The 25,857-nt window shown below is 42.6% G+C and overlaps 1 protein-coding gene across 2 annotated transcripts; it reads left to right on the top strand.

Annotated features, from left to right (window-relative positions):
• Positions 1 to 392: 392 nt before the first annotated feature.
• Positions 393 to 25,715, top strand: ZNF454 (zinc finger protein 454). Of its 2 annotated transcripts, none has more exons than XM_006927523.4 (5): positions 393 to 559; positions 1,591 to 1,688; positions 4,416 to 4,542; positions 4,962 to 5,051; positions 21,142 to 25,715. In XM_006927523.4, the coding sequence occupies exons 2-5, from the start codon at positions 1,656 to 1,658 to the stop codon at positions 22,455 to 22,457; spliced, it is 1,566 nt and encodes a 521-aa protein (XP_006927585.2). In that variant the 5' UTR covers positions 393 to 559; positions 1,591 to 1,655; the 3' UTR covers positions 22,458 to 25,715. The 2 variants fall into 2 exon arrangements, with proteins under 2 accessions (XP_006927585.2, XP_011279911.2); XM_011281609.4 differs by lacking the exon at positions 393 to 559 and adding an exon at positions 641 to 978.
• The last annotated feature ends 142 nt before the right edge of the window (positions 25,716 to 25,857 follow it).

The raw sequence follows: 25,857 nt of genomic DNA, 5'->3' as shown, positions 1-25,857 counted from the left end.
GCGCGGTCCTCCTCCAGGAGGGCGACTTTGCGGCTCCTCACCTCCTACTCCATCCTTGGGGACCGTCCCCGACCCTCTCCCCGCGACCGACCTACTTTAGCCCGTCGTCAACTTCTCGCTGTCTTTACGTTCCAGCGCGTTCAGAGCTGAAGCGGACGCTGACTAGAACAGAACCAAAGTCGCACGAGCAGGGTAGCGCACAGGGAATAGCTGCGCTAAGGAACCGTGACGCCCCCGCCGTGGCCCCTGGGAAATGTAGTTTCAGCACTGAAAGCTGCCAGTCGTGGTGTTGAAGGGCGAGGCCGTGTCTGCGCAAGCGCGCAATATCACTTTCTGCGCTGGCCGCCGCTTCGCCCTCTGGGAAGTGGAGTCTGGGAAGCCAGAAGGTAGCAGCCCTCTGACTTGCGGGTGTTCGGCTCCGCAGCTCCCCGGGCAACGCGCAAGCGCAGTTCCGACCCGGGCTGCCAACTCCAGCTCATTGTGTTCCGCCTGCGATGTGGCGGTTGCGGTTTCTCGCCACGGGCAGTGGCTCTTCAAAGGGCAATCCGGTGGTGACCAGGCACGGTGGCCAAAGCGGCGTCGGAGAGCGGGCGCGGCTGGGAGCGGGTGGGGGGAGGGAGATGGCGGTGTTCGGGGCCGGGGGGAAAGGGCGGAGGGAAGGCCGAGTAGGTACGGGTCGTAGTCCCTTCTGGAGGACGCCGATCTGATGCCCTAAACTTACCGGGACGTACGGCTGAGGTTTGATCCTAAGAGGAAAAGGGAGGATGGCCAGGTGTGGGCTCTTGGTTTTAGAGTCCGAGTCTGCAAGTGCATGTACAGGAGGATGCAGTTAGGGCCTCTGCGTGGGTCTCGGAACCGACTCCAGGAAGCCCATTCTACCTGCAGGGGTGGATGTCCCCAGGGTGTTTCGGAGCCCTGTCTGCGAACTCTCCGAGGCCGGGGCAGCCGCAGCAGCAGCGGCTCTTTGGGAGCCGGAGGGTGGGTTGTATGAAAGAGATTCCTAGCCGCCTACCCCCCCCCCCCCCCCCCCCCCGCCACACAAATACACTGCTTCTCGCCCACCTTTGGCTCTTTGTCACCCAGACTGGGTCCCTGAAGGGGAGAGGCCCGAGGTCAGAGAGAAGGACTTAGCCTGAGAGGCCTTGACAATGGAGATCCAGCCTTCTTACCTTGCCTTTTGCGGCAATCCTTCACTCCCCTCCCAGGATTAGGCAACCTTCCGGGCAGGAGAGAAACTTCTGTTGAGACCTCTCAGGGCGAAGGCCAGAGGGTGGATAGAAAGATTGAAATCTGGAGGGTGACGGGTGCTTTCTGCAGGGAACAGCCAATGTATTTAAGATACGGGAGGGAAAATGTGGAGGATTTGATCCAGATGCTGACGGAAGGCGTCGGGGCGGGTAATGGCTGCATGGGAAGGGATTCCCTTTGCAGCAGAGGCCAGCAGAAGTATCCTCAGAAGGAGAGAATTGGGAGCTAATAGAGACTAAGAATCTACTGCTTCAGGGTAACAGAATTCCTAGGATGTGAATGCTCCCAGCCTCACTCAGGACTGCGGTGTGATCTCTTTTAACCCAGTTTTCCTCATAACAGGTGTGTAGAAATTTCTCGCTTAAGTCCCACTCTGCCAGTCCCTAAAAGGGCTTATCAGAGAAGGAATGGCTGTCAGGCGCCTGCCAACCATGGTCCAGGTGAGTGGGGAGTTGCTCTGGGGTTCCCCTCCTGAATTGCCTTAAAAGTTTTTTTTTTAATTTTTTTTAAATGTTTATTTATTTTTGAGACAGAGAGAGACAGAGCATGAGCAGGGAAGGGGCAGAGAGAGAGGGAGACACAGAATCCCAAGCAGGCTCCAGGCTCTGAGCTGTCAGCACAGAGCCCGACGTGGGGCTCCAACTCACGAACTGTGAGATCATGACCTGAGCTGAAGTCGGACGCTCAACCGACTGAGCCACCCAGGCACCCCTTAAAAGTTTTTAATGTAGAGGTTTGAAGAGTATGGGCTTGTTTTTTGTTGTTGGTTTGTTTTTTTTACCCTGACCAGGACCTTTTCTCTTAATCCAGTCTCAGATGGAGGCCTGACCCTGTTGCCCTTTTTTCCCTGGCCCCCATGTTGGGCTCATCCAAATGGGTGAGGGAGCTAAGTCACTTGTTCAAGTTCACATTAATGAGACACCCTGTAATCTGCACTCTTTCCACTAGCAAGGAAGAGTAGGGGTCCAAATGGGTTTTTTTTTTTATGTTTATTTATTTTTTGAGAGAGAGCAAGCCAGGGAGGAGCAGAGAGAGAGGGAGAGAAATCCCAAATAGGTGCCACACTGTCAGTGCAGAGCCAGATGTGGGGCTCGAACCCACAAACTGTGAAATCATCACGTGAGCCAAAACCAAGAGTCAGACACTTAACCCGCTGAGCCACCCAGGCTCCCTGGGGTCCAAAGTGGTTTTAAAGGTAGTACCTAACACAGGAGTTGAGTGAAGAGAGAAATTAGAACACTTTCTCGGGGAAGGGACTTACTCTTTTCTTTTTTAATGACATACGTTTTTTATGAAGTCATTCAAAAGATACATTTTCAATTTCAGTAAGTTACGAAAACACTTAGAGCAGGGCCAGCCTTCTTGGAACAAGGATATGGACTCTACCACTTTGAAGGAGATAACCTTCATTTGAATGCATAAAATCTGTTGACTTTGGTAAAATCATTCTAATTACCTCACATGTTTAAGCCTGTCCGGAGCTGGAATCCTTGGCAGAAAACACTGGAAGAGTTGAGCAGCTGGTTGAAGGTGCTGTGTTCAGTCCCATCATAGCTCACTGGCTGTTCACCCTGCTCCTTCCGGTTTGACCTGTCCCTTAGCACCCCATCTCTGGTACCACTTTTTTCTTGAAGCCTATCTCTGTAGTGCCAATCCACTGTGATAATTCCCTTCCCTGACCCTTTCCTCAAATGCATTGTTGGTGTCACACAATTTATTTCGTATTTATAGGCTGCCTTAATTTGGTTGTCATTCAGTAGACCTGTATTAGTAATGTAAAATGTGCTGGGTATTATCTTATTATGACAGTGATGAAAAAGTACACAGTGGTCCCTGACAAGTTGGTTCATGGGTTCAATCTAACAGGTGTGCAAAGCTCTGGGTACAGGTAATGAAAACTGAAGTCAGACTACCTTAAGCAAAAGCAGGCCTGTACTGGAAGGATACTGGGATTTCTCCCAAGTATTTCTCCACATGCAAGGAAACGACTGGACTTATTAGGCTATGGAGGTAGGGTCTACAATAATCAAAAAGTCCTTTCTCTGGGACCCTTGGCTTTCTTCTCAGGGCTTCTGTGTAACTCTTTCTCAGTGCACACCAGCTCTCTTGGCTTCTCAGCCAACAGTTTCTAAGGAAGGCGCTCTTTGTGATCAGAGGGGACAGGGTCATCTTGTCCAGAATGACTGTTTCTACGGGAACCGTGTATGTGCCTGGGGGTGAGCAGCTGAAGACAAGCAGGTGTTGGCTAAGCAACGTATAATAGGGGTTGGGTACATGGGCTGTGTTCTAGAAGACATGCCAGGAAGACAAGAGAGATGTAGAAATTGTCCATAGCTGCTCGGAGCGAACAGTCCAGCGGGGGAAGCCAAAAGTAAATGAAAACTCACAATAAAGCAGGACAGTGCTTTGCTGTGCCTGCACCAGTGATAAAGGGGTTGAAGAAGGCCATGCCCAGGAAGTAATGTGGAAGCTGAGCCTGAATAGGATTTGGTCGTGGGGTAGGGGTGGAGGCAGGGCTGGGCAAATTGAGGGAGATGGGAGAAAATGTTCATGTCAAAAGGGACAGCAAGAGGGTGCCTGGGTGGTTCAGTCAGCTGAGTGTCCTGACTTCAGCTCAGGTCATGATCTCAGGATTTGTGAGCTTGAGCCCCACATTGGGCTCTGCACCTACAGCTTGGAGCCTGGAGCCTGCTTCGGTTTTCTCTCTCTCTCTCTCTTCTCCCTCTCTCTTCTCCCTCTCTCTTTCCCTCTCCTTCCCTCCCTCTCCCCCCCTCCCTCCTCCCCTGCCCTGCTTGTGCTCTGTCTTTCTCTCTTTCTCTGCCCCTCCCCCTGCTTGTGTGTGTACTCTCACTCTCACAAAAATAAACTTTAGAACTTTATTTAAAAAAAAAAGGGAACAGCAAGTCTGAAGTCTCAGTGCTGAGGAAGCATAGAAGCATATCTTCTTCACAGTATATGTTTCTGCAAAGCAGGAAACAAAGTCTGGCAAAAGCCCGGCCCCTAGGAGCCCCTGAGGAAATGCTCATGTTGTCACAGAACCCCAGCCTGCTCTATGCTAACGGTCCTGCAGACCTCAGCCAGCTCCTGGGGCCTGCCAGGCTCAGCATTTCTCAGAGAGCCATGGGAGGGGTAGCTGCAGGTCACCAGGGATGGGTTTGCTGTTACAGGAATCAGTGACCTTCAAGGACGTGGTCGTGCTCTTCACCCAGGACGAGTGGGCACAGCTGAGCCCCACTCAGAGGGCCCTGTACAGGGATGTGATGCTGGAGAACTACAGCAACCTGGTCTCGCTGGGTAAGCAGGGGCCTCCGAGGGCTTATCTTCACATTTAGGGATCTCTTGCGGACCCTTATAAACTCTTAAACTGGTTCCATCCAGAACACTGGACTGGGAGTGGGCTGATTGAAGATGTTATCTTCAGGGCACTGCATGCCTACCCCTGGTGTCCCAGGTACATGACTGTTTTGTTGGAGTCTAAGTGCAGATGCTTCAAAGGTGACTAGGTTGAATCCTCTCTCCCTTTCAACAGGGAGAAGGACATGGGACCAGATTGTGCTGGGCCCCAGCCATCTTTTCTTCCTCCTGGGAATTCATCTGTCCCGTGGCCTTCCTATTGGGTCACCTTTTCCAGGAAGTCCCCAGGACCAGATCTCCTTGCAATGATATTATCGCTGGTATGAACAGATGTGGTCTCTTTTTCCCCTCAAAAACAGGACTCTTAGGACCCCAACCAGATGTGTTGTCCCAGCTGGGAAAAGGAGAAGAGTGGATGCTGGAGGACACCTCAGCAGGCTTCTGTCTTGGTAAGAACCATGCACCTGGGGGGCTTCAGGAGGAACTCAGCAAATATTCCAGGCCTGTGGACTGAGAAGCAACATCTTTTCCCTTCTTGTTCACCTCAGCATCTTATTGCCCTGTGGGCACATGGACCCTCCCATCTGTGAGTTTTCTTCTCTCCCTATTTGGCATAGATCAATAGCCTCCAGTTTGGAAAAAGTGTCCATTGTAATCTGGGCAGCTCCCCGCATGCCACACTCACGTGTCCTTTTGTCTCGTTTAGCATCGAATGGTGAAGTCTGCTCACCGACATTTCTCCAGTGACGGTTACACGCAGCAGGGCATCTTCTGGTCATATGGGCCAGTTAACCAACTGCCTTCTGAGGCAGCTCTTCTAGCTAACCATTGCACACTTCTTCCACCGCCTTCATATCTGTGCACCCATGTGCACATATATTCAGCCAGTGTTTAATTATTCTCTGCCTTTTGCCAGCACCACACTGGGTCGTAAGCACCATGAGAGTGAAGCCGGGCTTGTATCACTCACTTGGCACTTAATAGGTGACATAGACTTGTAGCCTTTGGATACAGAGAACATGACAATTAAGTGGTTTCTGCTTGTCTTACGGAGCCCTTTGGGTCTGGTAGCTTAAGAGTGGGAACAGGGGTGCCTCTCCTTGCTCCTGAATATTCTAGAGAGCATATTGCCTTATCCAAGACGTTACGACATTTCACTTTTAGCTAGCATTTTATAGGCTGGAAAATGTTCTTATTTATTTTATTTTTATTATTTTTATTTTTATTTTTATTTTATTTTTTGGGGGGTGCCTGGGTGGCTCAGGCGGTTAAGCGTCCGACTTCGGCTCAGGTCATGATCTTGCAGTTCGTGAGTTCAGGCCCTGCGTCGGGCTCTGTGCTGACAGCTCAGATCCTGGAGCCTGCTTGGGATTCTGTGTCTCCCTCTCTGTCCTTCCCCCACTCGCGGTCTGTCTTTCTCTCAAATAAACTTAAGTAATAAAAATAAATTTTTTTAAGTTTATTTTCAGAGAGACAGAGACAGTGCAAGTTGGGGAGGGGCAAAGAGAGAGAGGGAGACAGAATCCCAAGCAGGCTCCGTACTGCCAGTGCAGAGCCTGACACAGGGCTCGATCCCACCAACCATGAGATCATGACCTGAGCTAAAGTTGAGATGCTTAACTGACTGAGCCACCCAAGTGCCCCTGGAAAATATTTTTTTTTAAGCCTTTGTTACTGATTTATCACCCAGCAAAAAAGGCAGGGATTTATAGCCTACACTAAATAACTACACCTGAAATGTCTAGGACCCAGTCTATTATAGAATTTAAATGTCTTAGCTCTAAAACTCAGTTGTCTAAAAAAAAAAAAAATCTTCTAAGTTACTCCAGTAGCATTCTGAATTTGTATGTTCTGTTATAACTAAGCTAAGGCATTTTTAATATTTCATTCTGTATTGTATAAGCAGTGTTCTAGCAAAATAAAAGGGGGTGGGGAATTAAAAGAAATTCATCCACTGTCCCACCACTCTGGCCTAACTAACAACATCATCCATTCTTTATTCATCGTTACGACTAGTTCTTTATTGTACTTGCTAGGGGTGGGAGGGGATTAGGAATATGAGGGAGTTTCATGCCTAGAAGTCAGGTGTGGGTAATGATATGAAAAACCAGGTGGTCATGGGTCAGGCCGTCCCAGGTGCCTTTCCCGACCCTCTGGGTCTAGCACCTTGTGTTTCTGAATTGCCTGGACATCCCAAACCTGGAGCCGATTCATGGGGGATGACCAGTGGCTAGCCAGTCAGACATGGAAAGAAGTGTTATTTTATGTTTCCCAATAAAGTTTTATAGCTGTTCCTCTCATTATCTATTGAAGACATATTTTTACTTTTGAATAGAACCATCTTCTCTTTTGTTCTTTAACCGGAAATTGCTGCTACCAAGAGGTGGTAGTCCTTTCCAAGTATTTATTGCCCTCCTGTGACTCTCTGATTATTATTCTTAAAGTGTTCATTAGATCATTTTTAATTTGGGTTTTTCTTATTTCTGTTTCTCTTGATCATGACTATGACTTCAGAAACCATATGAAACAGTGGTATTAGGTTCATCTCTCATTTTGTAGGAATTGGATCTAGAACTTGTCCATTTCTGCACCAATTACCATTGGTTTAGAACAGACACTTTTCAGTTGTAATGCTTCTGATAGATTTTATCCCCTCTGGGCCATGAGCTAGTGGAGGGAGAAGAGAGCTGGCATTTGAGCAGCTGGGACCATCACTGTGCTGGGTGTTTTTTGAGGGAATTTATATGAACTGCCCCATTCAGTCCTCACAACCTGTGAGGGAAGTATGATTAACTGCACTTACAGAAAACCAAGCCTCAGTGTGGTTAGTTCATTTGGACAGATTTAATGTTGCCGTCTCCTGGCGAGTCAGGATTGGGGTGAAGCCATCTGGCTCTCAAACTTCTTTTTTCCCCTTCTCCAAAATAGCTTCAGTTACCCAGAAATTGTTTACTCAGTAAGTCTAAATAAAACTACCTGATCCCTTAATTTGGGTAGTGTGTTAATAACTTCCTACAGTTTGTATTTATTAATCTGTTTAGATTTCTTTCTGTTACATCAGTTGTACATTTTTACCAGTTAGTTTTAAACTGTCTTTTTTTTTTAGCCATGAAGCGTATTTGTTTACAATTGGCCATAGGATTCGTCTATAATTTTAACACTTTATACGATGTCCTCTTGCATGTTTCCAATTTTATCTGCTTCTTTTTTCCCTCTTAAATTTGTTGGAATTTTTTTTTCAGGGAACCAGCCCTTACTTATTACTCTTACAGGTTGTTATTTTATTTCTACACTTGTTATTATTCCCTTGTTTTACTTAAAATAAACATATTTTGGAGCACCTGGGTGGCTCAGTCAGTTAAGCGTCTGACTCTTGGTTTCAGCTCAGGTCATGATCTTGCAGTTCATGAGATGGAGCCCCAAGTAGGGCTCTGTGCTGACAGCATGGAGCCTGCTTGGGATTCTCACTCTCCTTCTCTCTCTCTCTGTCCCTCCCTGCCTTGTTCTCTGTTTCTCTTTCTCAAAATAAATAAATAAACTAAAAAAATAAAATAAAATAAAATAAAATAAAATAAAATAAGCATATTTTGCTTACTGTACATTATATACACAAAAGAGAATATGTGGTATTTTTTAAAGTTTGAAGAAAAAAGAAATGACACCCATATCCCACTGTCCAACTTAAGAAATAAAACGTAGGGGCACATGGGAAGTCCAATATGCTCCGTGTCACTGCCCCTTCTCCCTTCAATGTCAGAGAGAGCCACTAGCTTGAATTTTCCACCAGCAGCTCCTGCACTGTTCTTCATGGTTTTACCACATTTATCTGGAGCCCTGAGCAATGTTATTTAGCTTTGTGTGCTTTAAAGTCTGATATATGGGGACACCTGGGTGGCTCAGTTGGTTGAGTGTCCGACTTTGGCTCAGGTCATGATCTCGCAGTTCGTGGGTTCGAGCTCCTTGTTGGGCTCTGTGCTGACAGCGTGGAACCCACTTCAGATCCTCTGTCTCTCTCTGCCCTTCCCCTACTTGTAGCTCTCTCTCAAAATTTTTTTTAATTCAAAAAAAATTTTTTAAGTTTGATATGTGTATTGTACAGTTTCCACAAGTTGGTCTTTTTAAACCCTTACTGAGATGTGTACTTCGGCACTTTGATATTCCTTCAATGATGACACCTTAAATTTATCCATTCTGTTGCTGGTAGACCTGTGGGTTGTTTCTAGACTTTGCTGTTTGGAATAATGCAGACTGAATGTTCTTATACATGTTTCCTTATATACACAAGCCTTCACTGGGAGTCTTTTTAAGGTGTATGCACAGGTGTAGAAGTAGTGGGCTTAAGGGTACATGCTTCTTCAGCTCTTCGAGACTGTTCCAGATTCCTGGTTAAGTTAGTTGTTCCAGATTATACTCACAGTTCAGGCAAATTCTTGTGACTTTACTTTCTTGCCAAAATTTGGAACTGATAGACTTTTAAAAATTCTCCTAGCCCCATTCCTGCAAACTGGTATCTCCCTGTAGTTTTGATTTCCATTTCCTTGTTTACTCGTGAAATTGGAAGCCTTTTCGTGTGTTGATAATTTGTGCTCTGAGACTTACATATTCATATTCTTTGCCCATTTTTCTATTACAGTTCATCTTTTTCTTAGTCATTTGTAAAAAGTCCTATTTATTCAGGAATCAAATAAGTGTGTCACTTTATAGCTTATCTTTTTCTTTGTTAACAGAAGTTCTTAATTAACAAAGTAAAATATATCAGTCTTTTGCCTTAATGGTCTTTTTCTTCATGCTTTTTGTGTTGTGTTTAAATGATCCTTTCTACCCTTAGATCCATTAGGGAAGGACTTGGTTGAATGGAAGCATGAATTTCTAATAATATTCAACTTTCGTCTTTTTTTTTCTTTCTGTTGAAGTCTTGTGAGAGGTTTGCTTTTTAACAGACTTTTTTTTTTTTATGTTTATTTTTGAGAGAGAGAGAGAAAGAGAACAAACAGGGAGGGGGCAGAGAGAGGGGGAGAGATAACCCCAAGCAGGTTCCACACTGTCAGCACAGAGCCCAGTGTGGGGCTTGAACCCCACAAACCGTGAGATCATGACCTGAGCCGAAACAAAGAGTAGGACAGCTAACTGACTGGGCCACTCAGGTGACCCTTTAATAGACTTTTTAATGAATAAATGTTTGACTCTGCTGGTCCTTTCTATTTTATCTTGATCTATTCATTGATTTTTTTTTTCCCAGTATTTCTGTCTTTTGACTTCATTGGAGTTTATTCTGTTCTTTATTTTTAGTAGTAAGTTTTATCACAGTAATGCACGCATTTAATGAAACTACAGTTTTTATTACAAAAAACAGTGACCCCTTTTCCCTATTCTCCCCACTGGAGAGGTAGCCACTTTTCTCTTCTTTTAGCCGATTATTTGGTGTAATTGCTTCCAAATAATGACATTTCTGTTATCCCTAACCTAAGAGTTCCCTCTGACATCTTTGCAGTTAACTCCCCGCCCCCCCTCCTGCCCCATCCCTAGGCCCTGGCAACCAGTCATCTGCCTCTGCCATTCTGAGTTTATCTTCCCAGGATTTCATGCAAATGGGACTCTACAGCATGTTCTCCTCTGTGTTTGACGGTCACTTAGCAAAGAAGCTTCGAGATTCCTCCTTGCTGTTTCAGATGTCAGTAGTTCTTTGCCATCACTGAGTTAGCACTCTGTCGTCTGGAGATAGCACTGATCATTCATCACTGGTGAACATTTGGGTGTTTTCAGCCTTTGGCTAAGGCTGCTGTGAACATTCTGGTACAGAGGTTTATGTAGATGTCTTTTTTTTTTAAGTTTATTTATTTATTTTGAGAGAGAGAGAATAGGGGAGGGTCAGAGAGAGAGGGAGACTGAGAGAATCCCAAGCAGGCTCTACACTGTCAGCAAGGAGCTGGATGCAGGGCCCAAACCAAAAACTGCGAGATCATGACCTGAGCCGAAGTTGGACGCTTAACTGACTGAGCCACCCAGATGCCACTGTGTGGATGTCTTTTAGTTCGTATGCTCTTCGTGGACATATGTTTTCACTAAGGGACGTGCCTAGAAGCAGGAATCCTGGGTTTATAGAGTTTAAAACCATACTTTGCCGGGGCGCCTGGGTGGCTCAGTCAGTTAAGCATCCAATTCCAGCTCAGGTCATGGTCTCATGGTTTGTGAGTTTGAGCCCTGTGTTGGGCTCTGTGCTGCCAGCTCATAGCCTGGAGCCTGCTTTCGGATTCTGTGTCTCCCGTTCTCTCTGCCCCAACGCCCCACCCTCCCCCCCCGCCCACCCGCTGCCCCCTGCTAGTGCTCTGTCTCTCTCTGTCAAGAATAAATAAAACATTTTAAAAAAATGTTTTTAACTATACTTTGTCCTTTTTTAACATAGGACAATGCAGCCAGGTTAATTCAGCCCAACCTGAAGTGACCTGGGCCTTGATGAGAGCAGATTCTGTGTGCTCATATCTTCAGTGGGTCCAGTCTCTCCTCACTCAGTTCGTCTTCAGTGTGGTAAAACTTGGGTGCGTTTGACTCCTCTCTTGATTAGATGAGTGTTCTCTTATAACACTAAACATTAAGAAGACAAATACTCTCTTATATATAGATGATGTGTTATTATTATCACAGTTGAGGAGAGGCTTTAATAGATATCACAATTCAAAGAAAGCCGGCAATTGGTTATTTTTGGTGACCCACAGTATCTTTTTTGAAAACCATCTGCCAGATCTTTTTAAGCAAACATTTTTTGAATACCCAGAAAAATACACAAATTTTAAGTGTAAAATTCAGCACATTTTTGCAGTGTAAATATTGTATAACCAGCACTTCTAAAAGAAATAGAATGTTACCAGCATGTTAGAAATCTCCCATCCCCTCTATTTCTTTCTTTCTAAACATAACTACTACCCTGACCATAGCTTTGTTTGGCCTATTTTTAAAGTTTATATAAGTGGAATCATACAGTATGTGCTCTTCTGTATCTGGCTTCTTTCCTTCAGCCGTATGTTTGCCATTCATCCATGTATAGCAGTGGTTGGTTCATTCTCATTGATGTACAGTATTTCACAGTGTAAACTTACCATTTCTATTTTCTACTGTTGCTAAACATTTGATTTCTAGCCTGGAGCTATTATGAATAGTACTGCTTTGAACATTTCTATAGGTCTTTTAGAGAATATATGTATATATTTCTCTTGGGTATGTAGGTAGGAGTACTATGTTCATGAGTATGAAGGCTTTAGTAGACACTAGCAAGGAGTTTTCCAAAGTGGCTATCCTAATCTGTTCCTCAACCAGCAGTATTTGAGGGTTCCCAGTATTGCCATTTAAACATTTCTTCTGCCACTCTAGAGGATATATGGAATACCGGGTTGTATCTCAACTTATGACTGATGAAATTGATCATCTTTGCTATTTTTTTAATGTTTATTTATTTTTGAGAAAGAGAGAGAGACAGATCATGAGCAGGGGAGAGGCAGAGAGAGAGAGGGAGACACCAGAATCTAAAGCAGGCTCCAGGCTTTGAACTGTCAGCACAGAGCCTGACACAGGGATCACACAAACTCACAAACTGTGAGATAATTACCTGAGCCAAAGTCAGATGTTCAACCAACTGAGCCACCCAGATGATTGGGGATCTTCTTTATTTTTAATCTCTTTAATATTCTCTTTTGTAAAGAATAAGTCTTTCCCTTTCTATATAGCCGTCTGATCTTTTCTTAATGATCGATAGGGTTGCATATTTGGGATTTGAGTCGTCAAATGTCATGTATGCAAATATATATACTTCCCACCTTGAATAATAGTGTCATTTGATAAACAAGTTCTAAATTTTTAAGACAGTGCAGTTAATCAGGATATGGGTTTTTGTGGTTTTGTTTTTCTTTTTGTCCCTTGTGGTTAATGCTTTTTGTGTTCTATATAAGACCTTTAAGGCCATGAACATCTTTGTTTTCCTGTAGCAGCTGTATTCTTTGTCTTTCATACTTAGTTCTGAAGTCAACGTGGAAGATTTATTGTTCATTTCTCATATGGTATACAGTTGACCCAGGATGGTTTACTGAAAAGACTATCTTTCTCCCACTGTATTGCAGTATTTCCTTTGTCACACATATGGCAACTACATTGTGCATGAGTCTGATTCTGGGTTCTGTAGTCTCTTGCATTTGTCTATTTGTACATAGGTCTGTTTCTAGACTATTCTGTTTCATTCTTTTTTGTCATATTTTGTGCCAATACAATAATGTCTTAATTACTCTAACATTATGATGAGTGTCACACTTGATGATGTAAGTCCTCCAGCTTTGTTCTTTTGTTTGCTTTCAGAATTTTTGAATTGACTTTTCAATTTCCACAAAATTCCTGCTGGGAGTTTAATAAGAATTGGCCTGACTCTGTAGACTAAATGGGAAGAATTGGTAGTATGCCATTCTGTGACTATGTTGTATCCCTGTATTTGTTTAGATTTTCTTTATAATTTCTCTGAAATTTTTTGTTGATTTACGTATATAGTTCTTGCACATCTTTCACTATATTTATAAGTATTTTTTTGTTTTTGATGCAATTACAAATATCTTTTGAAAGTTTTCCAATTAATTGTTGCTGGTATATAGATGGACTATTGGTTTTATATATTGATCTTACGCCCGGCAACTTTACTAAGTTCCCTTATTAATTCTAATAGTAGATTATTTTGTGTTTTTGTATGAACATAATCATATTATCTGAGAATAATGACATTTTAATTTTTTCTTTTCCGATTTTCTTTTCTCTTTCTTTACCTTGCACTGATTAAGACTTTTAATAGAATGTTAAATAGAAATTGTGATAATAGGCATTTTTTTTTCATTTCAGTCTCAGGAATGTTTTCAATATTTTATAATTGTGATGTTTGGTGTAGAATTTTTATAGATACTCTTTATCAGATTAAGAAAGTTATGTTCTACTTTACTGAGATTTTACCATGACTAGGTATTGAATTGGGTCAATTTCAGCCTCTATTGAAATAATGATGTGATTTTTTCTCCTTTATTTTGTTAATATGGTGAATAACATTGTGTGATTGAAATGTGAAAACAACGTTGAGATTTCAACTTACTCGTGATCCATTATCCTTTTTTATGTCACGGTTTTGTATTCCTTTTGCTGATACTAGGTTTAGGAATTTTGCATCTGTGTTGACGAGAAAGAATGGTCTGTGATTTTATATTTTTTAAAAGTTGTTCCCATCTTGGGGCACCTAGATGGCTCAGTGGGTCAAACATCCAGCTCTAGATCTTGCCTCAGGTAATGATCTCACGGTTCATGAGATCAAGCTCCGCCCTGCACAGGACTCCGTTCTGACAGCACCAGAGACTGCTTGGGATTCTCTCTCTCCTTCTTTCTCTCTCTGCCTCTCCCTGCTGCTTGTGTGCGTGTGCTTGCTCTTTCTCTCTCTCTCTCTCTCTCTCTCTCAAAATTAAGTAAATAAAGTTTTAAATTGTTCTCATCAGGTTGTGCTAACTTAATAAAACCAATGAGATATGTTCATTCTTTTCATTTCTCTGAAAGAGCTTGTGTAAGATTGGTATTATTTCTTTCTTAAATGTTTAGACAAATTCACTAGTGAAGCTATCTCTGGCAGTTTCTTTGTGAGAAAGTTTTAAATTGAAGATTCCATTTATTTGATATAGGACAATTCAAATTTTCTGGTTTTTGGTTTGGTTTGGTTTGGGGTTTTTTTTTTTGTTTGTTGTTGGTTTTTTGGTTATTTTGTTTTTTGTTGTTGTTTTTTTTTTTTTTTTTTTTTTTTTGGTCAGTTTTGGTACATTTTACCTTTCTAGGAATTTGACCCTTTTATCTAAATGGCCAAACTCATTAGCATAAACTTTCCTCATTATGTCATTGTCATATAAGTCTCCATGGAATCTGTCCTGATGTCACCTTTATCATTATTGATATTACTAATATGTGCCTTCTCTCTGTTCTTGATTAGTCTTTTTTTTTTTAATTTTTTTTTTAACGTTTATTTATTTTTGAGACAGAGAGAGACAGAGCATGAACAGGGGAGGGTCAGAGAGAGGGAGACACAGAATCTGAAACAGGCTCCAGGCTCTGAGCTGTCAGCACAGAGCCCGATGCGGGGCTTGAACTCACTGACTGCGAGATCATGACCTGAGCCGAAGTTGGCCGCTTAACCGACTGAGCCACCCAGGCGCCCCTCTTTTTTCTTTTTTTTTTTAAGTTTATTTATGAGAGAGAGAGATAGCATACACACATATGAGCTGGGGAGGGACAGAGAGGGAGAGAGAATCCTAAGTAGGCCCTGCACTGTCAGCCTGATGTGGGGGCTCAATCTCAAGAACCATGAGATCATGACCTAAGCTGAAATCAAGAATTGGACACATAACCAGCTGAGCCACCCAGATGCCCCTGTTCTGATTAGTCTTGATGGAAGTCTTTAGAAATGCATTGCTTAATTTAGAAATATCTGTGGATTATTTAAGTATCTTTTTGGTGTTTTGGTATTCATTGCCAGCTTAATTCCATGGAGTTCAGAGAACGTATTCTGAGTGACCTCAGTCCTGTGAAATGTGTCCATACTGCTTTACAGCCCAGTATATAGTCAGCCTGAGTAAATGTTCTGTATTCACTAATAATATATATTCTGTCATTGTTGGGTATACTGTTATCAGGTATATTTATTAAATCAGATTTGTTTTTTGGATTGTTGAGATCATCCCTATTCTTAAAGGTTTGATTTCTGAGTTTTTGAAAGTGGTGTGTGAACATATCTTACTAGGATTGTTAAGATTTCTGTTTTTGCTTTTCATTTTCTCAATTTCTACTTTATACATTTTGAAGTTATGTGCAAATGTAGATTTACTTACATGTTCCTGGAGAACTGTCCCTTTTGTCAGTATGAAATATCTGAAAGTCTCTTTCTAATATTGCAAAGTTTGTCTAAGTATACATGTACTACCATTCTTGTGGTTAGTGCTTACATGATAAACCCTTTTCATTCTTTTCTATATTTTTCTGTCTATATTTTTGGTATTTCTCTTCTAATAGGCATTTAGCTGGATTTTTTTCAATCTAGTCTCACAATCTTAGTTTTTCAATAGAATATGTAAATCAGTTACTAATATGTATGAGATTGGATGTCTGTTATCTTATTGTTTTCTATTTTACTCACCTGCTTTAAATTATCTTTTCCATTTTGTTTTCTCTTGAATTAACTTTTTGTTATTTGATTTTCATCCTGTATTAGCTTGTTAATATATTTTTTTTTTAGCTACTAGACTTTATTGGTAAGTCTAATTAGTAAAACCAGCTTATTGTTAAACAAAATAACTTTTTACTTTTAATAATTCCCAGACCATGCCAGTACCTTAAAATATTAACTCTGTTTTCTTTCACCTTTTGTGTTATTTTTGCTATGTATATCATTGCATATATATTTTCAACCTCTCAAGACATAATTATTGTGTGCGATAATACTTCTATGTATTCACGTACTCTTTCTTTCTTTCTTTCTTTCTTTCTTTCTTTCTTTCTTTTTTTTAAATTTTTTAATGTTTATTTATCTTTGAGAGAGAGACAGAGTGCAAGTGGGGGAGTGGCAGAGAAGGAGACATAGGCTTCAGGCTCAGAGCTGTTAGCACAGAGCCCGACACAGGGCTCAAACCCATGAACTGTGAGAGCACGATCTGAGCCGAAGTCCTATGCTTAACCAACTGAGCCACCTAGGTGCCCCCATGTATTTACTTTTTCTATTGCTTTTCATTCCTGCTTACATTTCCATGTTTCCACGTGGGATTTTCTTATGCCTAGAACACTCTTGTTACTGTTGTTGTTTTCTTTAAATATGGGTCTGCTGGTGACACATCTCTGTTTTTATTTATATGGAAGTATCCATTTCATATTCACTCTGCTTTTTTTTATTAAAAAAAATTTTTTTTTTAACGTTTATTATTGAGAGGCAGACAGAGCATGAGCAGGGGAGGGACAGAGAGAAAGGGAGACTCAAAATCTGAAGCAGGCTCCAGGCTCTGAGCTGTCAGCACAGAGCCGGACGCAGTGCTTGAACTCAAAAACCGTGAGACCACAACCTGAGCTGAAGTCAGACACTTAACTGACTGAGCCACCCAGGCACCCCTCATACTCACTTTTTAGGGATATTTTCTTTCTCTTGAATTCTGTTTGGCAGTTATGTTCTTTCAACACTTCTGATGTTATTTCATTGTCTCCTGGCTTCATTGTTTTTGTTGAAAAGTCACCTGTCTTATTTTTTTTCTCCTTTAGAAGTAATGTATTTTTTCTCTCTCTCTCTTAAGCAACTATCAAGATAAACTTAGTGGTTTTCAGTAGTTTTATTGTGCTGTGCTTAGGTAGATTTTCTTTGTATTTATCCTGCTTGGAATCCCTAGTGCTTCTCACATTCATTTTTTAGCCTTTTTTTTTTCAAACAGTATTTTTGCCCTTTTCCTTGCCCTATTCCAGAACTTGTTACACATATGTTCAGTCTCTTCATTATGCCTTCTATGCTTCTTTTTAATTTTTTTCTGCAAGTTTTATCATAGATATTTTCTGCTTATGTATTTTTCCAGGGCACTATTGCTCCCTTCTGCTATGTCCAATATATACTGTTAAATCTATCCGTTCAGTTCTTAATTTCAATTATTTATATTCTTCAGTTCTAGAACTTTCATTTGATTCATTGGTTCCAATCTGCTATTGAAATTCTTATTCTTATCTGTTTTGTTGAACATATTAATCACACATGTCTTAAAATCCATGTCTGGTAACTTTGGTATCTGAGTTCTATGGGTCTTTGTCTATTATCTGTTTTTTCTCTTGACTTAATTTCTTAGTATTCCTGGTACATTTGGATTGAATCCCTGATACTGTATTTGAAGGACTGAAGAGGCTCTGGGTAATGTTCTGTTCCTCCAGAGAAGATTTGCCTTTTTCTCTGGTGGATAGCTACTGTGCAAGGGAACCACCTTAATCCAAGCAGGAACACATAACCTGGAGATTGGGTTGCAGTGTTTCTAAAGCTCTGCTTATCTCTTGTTTGCCCTTGCAGCCCTCCAGGAGTGCCAACTGAGAATTTCACATGTATGACCACCAACCCCTTCCTTGGAAGATCCTGATCTCAGTTTTTGGCTCCATAGTATATATATATTTTTTAATGTTTATTTATTTATTTTTGAGAGAGAGTGTGGCCAGGGGAGGGGCAGAGAGAGAGGGAAAGACAGAATCCAAAGCAGGCTCCACACTGCCAGTACAGAGCACAGTGTGGGGCTTGAACTCACCAACTGTGAGATCATGACCTGAGCCAAAGTCAGACACGTCACTGACTATTGGCTCCATAGTATCTTAAGACTAGAAAATTTTGAACTTCTCTATAAGGAAAAAAAACCCAGTGATTATTGGGATTACCTCTCTATTTCCTTTCTCTTCCAAATATTAGACTATCAGGTTGGCCTTAAGTGACATCTGATGCCTTTAGACAGAGTTTTTGTTTTTCAGTTAAGATTTTCCAGTTGTTTTCTACAGGAATGTCTCCCACAGGCCACTCTATCAGGTCCGAAAGTGAAAGTCACCCCTTAAAACCTTAAGATTTGGCAGTCCTGGTGTTTAACTGACCATTCTTTGTTTTGAGCAACGATGTATTATTCTGAGCTCACCAGGACTATAGCTTTAAAATGCACCTGTTTAACTTTCTTTTCCAGATAAGTAAAGGAATTTGTTTTGTTTTGTTTTGTTTTGTTTTGTTTCATTGATTATAGCTCTTTGTAGATTTTCTGGAATGTTTAGAAAGAAAAAAGTGATGAGGGAAGCTTGTTCTTGATAGATTTCCCAAGAATTTACATCATTAATGTATAGTGTCTAGTTCTTATCATTTCATTTCTTAGCACAGAGTCTTAAATAGACTTAACAAAACAGGCAGATATTTACAAATACATAGGAAAATTGGTGTGCAGTCCAGAACACTGCTCGTTAATACAGGTATACCTCGTTCTATTGTGCTGTGCTGATACGCATTTTTTACAAAGTGAAGGTTTGTGGCAGTCTTGCATCGAACAAATCTATCAGTGCCATTTTCCAACAGCATATACTCACTTCATATCACTGTGTCACGTTTTGGTGATTCTTGCAATAAAATTTGAAAACTTCTGGAAAGGATTCACTATTCTAGATACCATTAAGAACATTCATGGTTTATGGGCAGAGGTCAAAATATCAACATTAGTAGAGGAGTTTGGAAGAAGTTGATTCCAACCCTGGTGGATGACTCTGAGAGATTCAAGACTTCAGCAGAGGAGGTAACCACAGATGTGGTAGAAATAGCCAGAGAATTGGCATTAGAAGTGGAACCTGAAGATGTGAGTGAATTGCTACAATCTCATGATAAAACTTGTACGGATGAGGAGCTGCTTCTTTTTTTTTTTTTTAATTTTTTTTTTCAACGTTTATTTATTTTTGGGGCAGAGAGAGACAGAGCATGAACGGGCGAGGGGCAGAGAGAGAGGGAGACACAGAATCGGAAACAGGCTCCAGGCTCTGAGCCATCAGCCCAGAGCCCGATGCGGGGCTCGAACTCACGGACCGTGAGATCGTGACCTGGCTGAAGTCGGACGCTTAACCGACTGCGCCACCCAGGCGCCCCTGAGGAGCTGCTTCTTATGGATGAGCACAGAAAGGGGTTTCTCGAGATAGAATCTACATCCTGATGAGGATGCTGTGAAGGTTGTTGACATGACAACACAGGATTTAGAATGTGACATAAAATTAGTTAATAGAGCAGTGGCAGAGTTTGAGAGGATTGGCTCCCAAGTTCGAAAAGAAGTTCTGTGGGCAAAATCCTGTCAAACAGCATCTCCTGCTACAGAGAACTTGTTCCTAAGAGGGAAGAGTCCTTCGATGCAGCAGACTTCATTGTTATCTTATCTTCAGAAATTGCCACAGCCACCTCAGCCTTTGACAATCATCATTCGCAGCCATCGTTTTTTTCTAAGTTTATTTATTTATTTTGAGAGAGCATGAGTGCACGTGCAAGCATGGGGGAGGGGCAGAGAGAGGGAGGGAGAGAGAGAGTCCCAAGCAGGCTCTGCGCTGTCAGCGCGGACCCCAACACAGGGCTTGATCTCATAAAATGTGAGATCATAACCTGAGCCAAAGTCAAGAGTCAGACGCTTAACTGACTGAGCCACCCAGGCGCCCCAGCAGCCATTATCGTTGAGGCAAGACCCTCCACCAGCAGAATGATTTCGCCGAAAGCTCAGATGCTGGTTAGCGTTTTTTAAGCAAGAAAGTGCTTTCTAATTATGGCATACATAGTGTTTTTCTGGACATAATGCTACACCACTTCATAGACTGCAGTATAGTGTAAACGTAGCTTTTATATGCACTGGGAAGCCAAAAAATTCATTTGACTCACTTCATTGCAATATTTGCTTCCCTGCAGCAGTCTGGAAGCGAGCCTGCAGTATCTCTGAGGTATGCCTGTATCATGAAACCAACGTGCAGAATTTGTCTGTGGGGAGAGGATCACACATGGGGCCATGGCTCATATCCCAGTAGTGGAGTCCATTTCTAGTGACTGTATTCTCATTTCCCAGGAGTCAGGGCCTCACCCTCCAGCACATACCTGGTTTCTCCTGGTAGATTTGCTGCTTTGTTCCTAATTTCCTGCCCTCACATATACAACTTCATGGTACATTTTCCTCATATAGGTGTTACATATAGGTTTGAAACTTTGTGTCCTCACTAGCAGGAGGAGGTCCTTTGTAGATGAGTGTTTTACACATCTGTTTTATTAGCTATCTGAATGCTAAGATAAAACATTAAAATGTTGCTTTTTGTAGTTATGGGAGTCAGATTACTTTACCAAGTGTTGACCTCCAGTTTCCCTGGTTTCTTAAGGTCACATCTGGGTTATTTTAAAGACCATACCACTGAAACAGATAAGGTACATTTTTTCTTATCTGTTAGCAGAGTGTGGTCTGTATAGGTTTTTTTTGAGGCATAGAAAGTCAAGTAACTTCTTTGTAATCTGAGTATTGTACTCAGGATCCCAACCCAGGCCTGTGACTTCTCAATCTAAGCTTCCAAGCTATCCTGCTTCATACATTCATTACACATTAAATCAACCCCTTCCTGCCACATCCTGTTTACCTCTTTTTTCCTTTTTTTTTTTTTTTTAATATTTATTTTGAGAGCAAGGGAAGGAGAGTGAACTTGTGTGAACAGGGGAGGGGCAGAGAGAGAGAATCCCAACCAGGCCCCACGCTGTCAGCACAGAGCCTGACATGAGGCTCAATCTCACAGACCACGAAATCATGACCTGAGCTGAAACTGAGAGTCAAACCCTTAACCGACTAAACCACTCAGGTGCCCCTCCCCTTTCCTTTCTTATCTTCACTTCAAGAAGCCTTCAAAACTGCAGCCTCTTTGTTAGCATTATAAATCTTCTCATCTTACGCCAACTAGGTGTTTTACCAGGATAAAACAGATTTTTTTATGTTTGATGTCTTTCAGACTGGATGACCATGCCTGTGAGTAAGAAATCTACTCCCAAGGCAGATATTCCTGGAGAAGACTTGGATCGGTGGATGGTAAAGGAAAGATTTACTAGAGACAGTCACTGGAAATATGATGGCCTGCTGGAATGGCAGCATGGAGGCCAGGTGGCTGTCATTCACCAGAAAACCCCCTCTGTGCTCAGTGACCAGGGAGGTGATGAGCCTGGGAAGCACTGCACCGAGAGCTCATCTTTTGTTCCAAGTCAGGGATTGCAATCTAGCAAAAAAGTCTTTGAGTGTAGAGAGTGTGGAAAAGTCTTCACTAAGAGTTCGACCCTTAATAAACATCAGAAAGTTCATACTGAAAAACTTAATGCAAATCGGAAAACTGTTATTAAAGAGAAACGATATGAATGTAGAGAATGTGGGAAAGCCTTTCACCAGAGTACACACCTTATCCATCACCAAAGAATTCACACTGGCGAGAAACCGTACGAATGTAAGGAATGTGGCAAGGCCTTCTCGGTGAGCTCCTCACTTACTTATCATCAGAAAATTCACACCGGAGAGAAACCTTTTGAATGCAACTTATGCGGAAAAGCTTTTATCCGAAATATACACCTTGCACACCATCACAGAATACACACTGGAGAGAAACCTTTTAAATGTAACGTATGTGACAAAGCCTTTGTATGCAGGGCACATCTTACCAAACACCAGAACATTCACAGTGGAGAGAAACCCTATAAATGTAATGAGTGTGGGAAAGCCTTCAATCAGAGTACAAGTTTTCTTCAGCATCAAAGAATTCACACTGGAGAGAAGCCCTTTGAATGTAATGAATGTGGAAAGGCCTTCAGGGTGAACTCTTCCCTTACCGAGCATCAGAGAATTCATACTGGAGAGAAACCTTATAAGTGTAGTGAATGTGGGAAAGCTTTCAGGGATAACTCATCCTTTGCTCGACATCGGAAAATTCATACCGGAGAGAAACCTTACAGGTGTGGTTTGTGCGAGAAAGCCTTCAGGGACCAATCCGCCCTAGCCCAACATCAGAGAATTCATACTGGGGAAAAACCATACACATGTAATATATGTGAGAAAGCCTTCAGTGACCATTCGGCCCTTACTCAACATAAGAGAATCCACACTAGAGAAAAACCTTACAAATGTAAAATCTGTGGGAAAGCCTTTATTCGAAGCACACACCTTACTCAACATCAGAGGATTCACACGGGAGAGAAGCCCTATAAATGTAATAAATGTGGGAAAGCTTTCAACCAGACTGCAAACCTCATTCAGCATCAGAGACATCATATTGGAGAAAAGTGATATGACTATAGTTTATATAGCAGAGCTTTGAGACTGAATATGTTAATTATTGAATGTACGAGAATCCATTCCAGGAAATAGCCATGAAAGCTTGCCCGAAGATGGTCTTTTTATTCACATTATTGTGGGTTTGAGAATTTAAGAATGGCATGCACTCCTAGTTCAGAACTGCCTCTGTTAAATAGCAGTAGTGTTTTACTGAATTACTGAATTGTGAAATATAACCAAAATGAAGCTTCATTAGCAACACAGAAATTAGCTTATCAAATTTACACTTTGACTATTAAGAGACACTATAAAAATGGTAAAAAAAATTTAGGTCGAGAAGCAAAGGAACCAAAGTAAGAAGATGGCCTCTAAGCATTTCACACTACTCAGTTCTCTTATGTAAGAGGGTTTTTACTTCTAATGGAGCCCTTTTATTCTCACCAACCCTGATGAAACCCAGTGTAAGAAAAGTGCAGTCACCCATGCATTGGGTCAGGAGTTACTCAAATTGTTTCCCACCTTCTGCTTCAAACCACCTTTTGTCAGATCTCTCTGACTTACGTGTCCACTGGCCGCTTAACTGTATTCTCCTTCCAGTACAACTCTGAATGGTGTGTCCCTCTTGATTTGCACCTCTTAAGTGGTGACATCATGTCATTTATTGTCACCCCACTTGCCCTTGGGGAATATGGTGATCTGGCCCCGTACGCAGTCCACAATTCTGGATATTGCACCCAGGCCCAGCTTTCAGAACTTGGGACCCCTGGGATGCAGAGGTTGATCAAACTTCTTGAGTTACCCAGTTCCTCTGGGCCTCAGCATGACTCTGACACTGGGATGGTATCTAAAGCAGGGACTGAGTGTATGGAGACATTACCTTCAATTTGTTCCACACTGTAGTTACCCCACACACAGCAGTCAGGGACAATGCTCCACTTGAGGTGACAATCCAATTACCTCGTGGTGGTCTAGGTCACCTCCCCTTCTGTGACTTGCCATTTCCTGACATGCAACCGACACAAGAAGTCAGAGCCCCAAAGCCAGTTCTCAAAGGTTGACCCACTGTTCCCCCTTGGCTGGCAGTCCTCTCTGTCCACTGCATTAGAGTATCCTGGCCCCTGCCCTTCTATCCAGTTTTCTGAAAGTATTGACTTGTGTTCACAAGAAAAACATCTTTGAATTTCTGCTTTTGCATTTGAAAGTGGGCATTTCCTCTCCATCTGGGTGTCCCACTGTTTAAAGACTGTCCTGTCCTGACAATGGTGAGCTACATGTGGAGTAATTCCACGGGTCAAGAAGTGGTCAACAGCATCATGGCAGTTTCTGGCAGAGCATTGTCCATACCCAAAAGTTTTAGTGATACTCTGGTCCTGCAGGTACAGTTCCTTTACCTTTAGTGCTATCAGTAGAAATCAGAGATAAAGTAACATGTGTGCCTTCAGGCACACAGCTTCTGGTAGCACTGTCCCCTTCCCCACCATGAAGAATGTGGAGCCCACGTGACTGCAGACTGGAACATACCACATCATGAAGATGGAAGGGCAAGTCAGCCCTTGTTCTGGGAAGCAGAGCGGCAGGTTCTTGGTCTGTGGGGGTGCTCTCCATCAAGTCAGGCAGCCCACTGGCCCCACAAAGGCTGCACCTCGACTCCCAAGTTACAGAAGAGGATAGTCTATATCCTGGCGGAATCAGTGGTCTCCCAAGTTGAAAACAGACCCGGAAGCTTCTAGCAGTTTTAAAGCCTAAGTTCTCTAAATTCAGCTTCTGTTGAATGAAGGCCACTAGTGTGGGCAAGTGATCAGTAACTCATACTTTCTCCCCCATTAGGCTGCAGGTGAAGCAGCATTTCAGGAGGTTGCTTGGAGCTATTTGTACCCTGGGCCACACAAGTTCGTCTACAGCCTCACAGGGCTAGCAATCCCAAATTCCACAATAAACTTGGAAAACTGTACTCAAATGCCACAGATCCCTGCCTTTAGTACTGTCCACATGGCCTGCCTGGTCTTAATGATCATCCTCTTAATCCTGGTGGAACATTGTCCAGCTGGGCCTTTTGTTCATTTCGTGTGTTCTTAATGAGAGCTTCTGCCACTTGTCACGTGCCTGCAGCTGAGTCAGGGCCAAGACCTGCTGCCCGTTAAGCGCCTCATTCCTTCTAGTGACGGCTCCAACTGCTGTTCCTGCACCGGAATCTGTGCAGCCCAGAGGCCCTCGATCTGAGATTACTCCCTGCCCTACTTAGTGCTCAGACTTCCCAGCACACCCATGACTGTGCCATCGCAAGGTAATGAATGAGCCAGTCTCCCCACACCCTCGCCTGGACTATAGAAAGAGAGGAGTCAGAGAAGCAGACCTAGATCCCACCTCCCACGTCAGAGCTCTGGCTTACTGTGGAAGTGCCAGTTCCACTCTGCCCAGAGGGAGTGTTTTTGAGAAGAGGATTAGCACCTAGGTGTTAAATTCTTCACTGTCCTGGGCTCCTGTGAACAACCCCTGAAACTGACAGCTCTTGGGAAATAATCTCTGATTTCCCCTTTGAAACTCCCCGAATGCTTTCTTATCAGGTCTTCCTGTCTCCAGCTCATAGATTTTGCACCTGGGTTCTCCCTCACCACCTGAGTTGGCCTAGTTCCATTAGCAGTGTCTGCCCAAGACGTTGCTTTCCTCCATACTCAGCAACTGCTTCTAGAGGGAATGGGACCTTGCTTCTCAGCAGATTCAGGCTTCCAGGTTACTGTGCCTGAGCCTTGGAGTCTTGGAACAAAACAGCCCTAACTGCATGTGTCTTTGGTTGAGAAAGCAACTTAATTCCTTTAAACATGAATTTAGTCTAAGAGTGCGTAGCCTCCAGCTGTCTTCATTCCTCTCCTTTCCTGCCTTATCTCCTTGGTACTCTGTCCTACTGGATTAGCCAGCAAGGCAATGTAGAAACAAAACACTCCACCCTGCTCTAGCCCACAGTAGGAGGGGTCCCAGCCTCCTGGCCCACCTCAACTCCTGCCAAATATATTTTTGGTAATATTTTTGCTTTTAGTATTTTTATACCAGTTCATGAAGGGAGGAGAAAACACAAGGTTTGATTGTTTCCCGTCACCCACAAATGTCTCCATTGTGTTCATAATGGTCATCCTTGGCAAGTGCCAGGATTTGGTCGTTGGGGAGTGTTCTTCCCCATTCTGTGTGCTGCCCTGTCTACCGCCCCTCACCATTCTTAAAAACTGTTGCCATAGAACATGTCTTTCTGAAAATAAATGAGAAAAATACACAGTGTTCTAAGAGGTACAAACTGCATTTTTGTTGTGTGGTTATCTACTTTGTCTACTAAGACATGGCCAGAAAGTAGTGCTTCTGAGTGTTTTTATATTCATATGGCTGGTCTGGTCCTAGTCCCACAGTGACCATCCAAACCTTT

The sequence above is a fragment of the Felis catus genome, chromosome A1 (assembly GCF_018350175.1).
Source record: "Felis catus isolate Fca126 chromosome A1, F.catus_Fca126_mat1.0, whole genome shotgun sequence".
In the NCBI taxonomy this organism is placed as follows: Eukaryota; Metazoa; Chordata; class Mammalia; order Carnivora; family Felidae; genus Felis; species Felis catus.
This window is presented reverse-complemented; position numbering and strand designations above follow the sequence as displayed.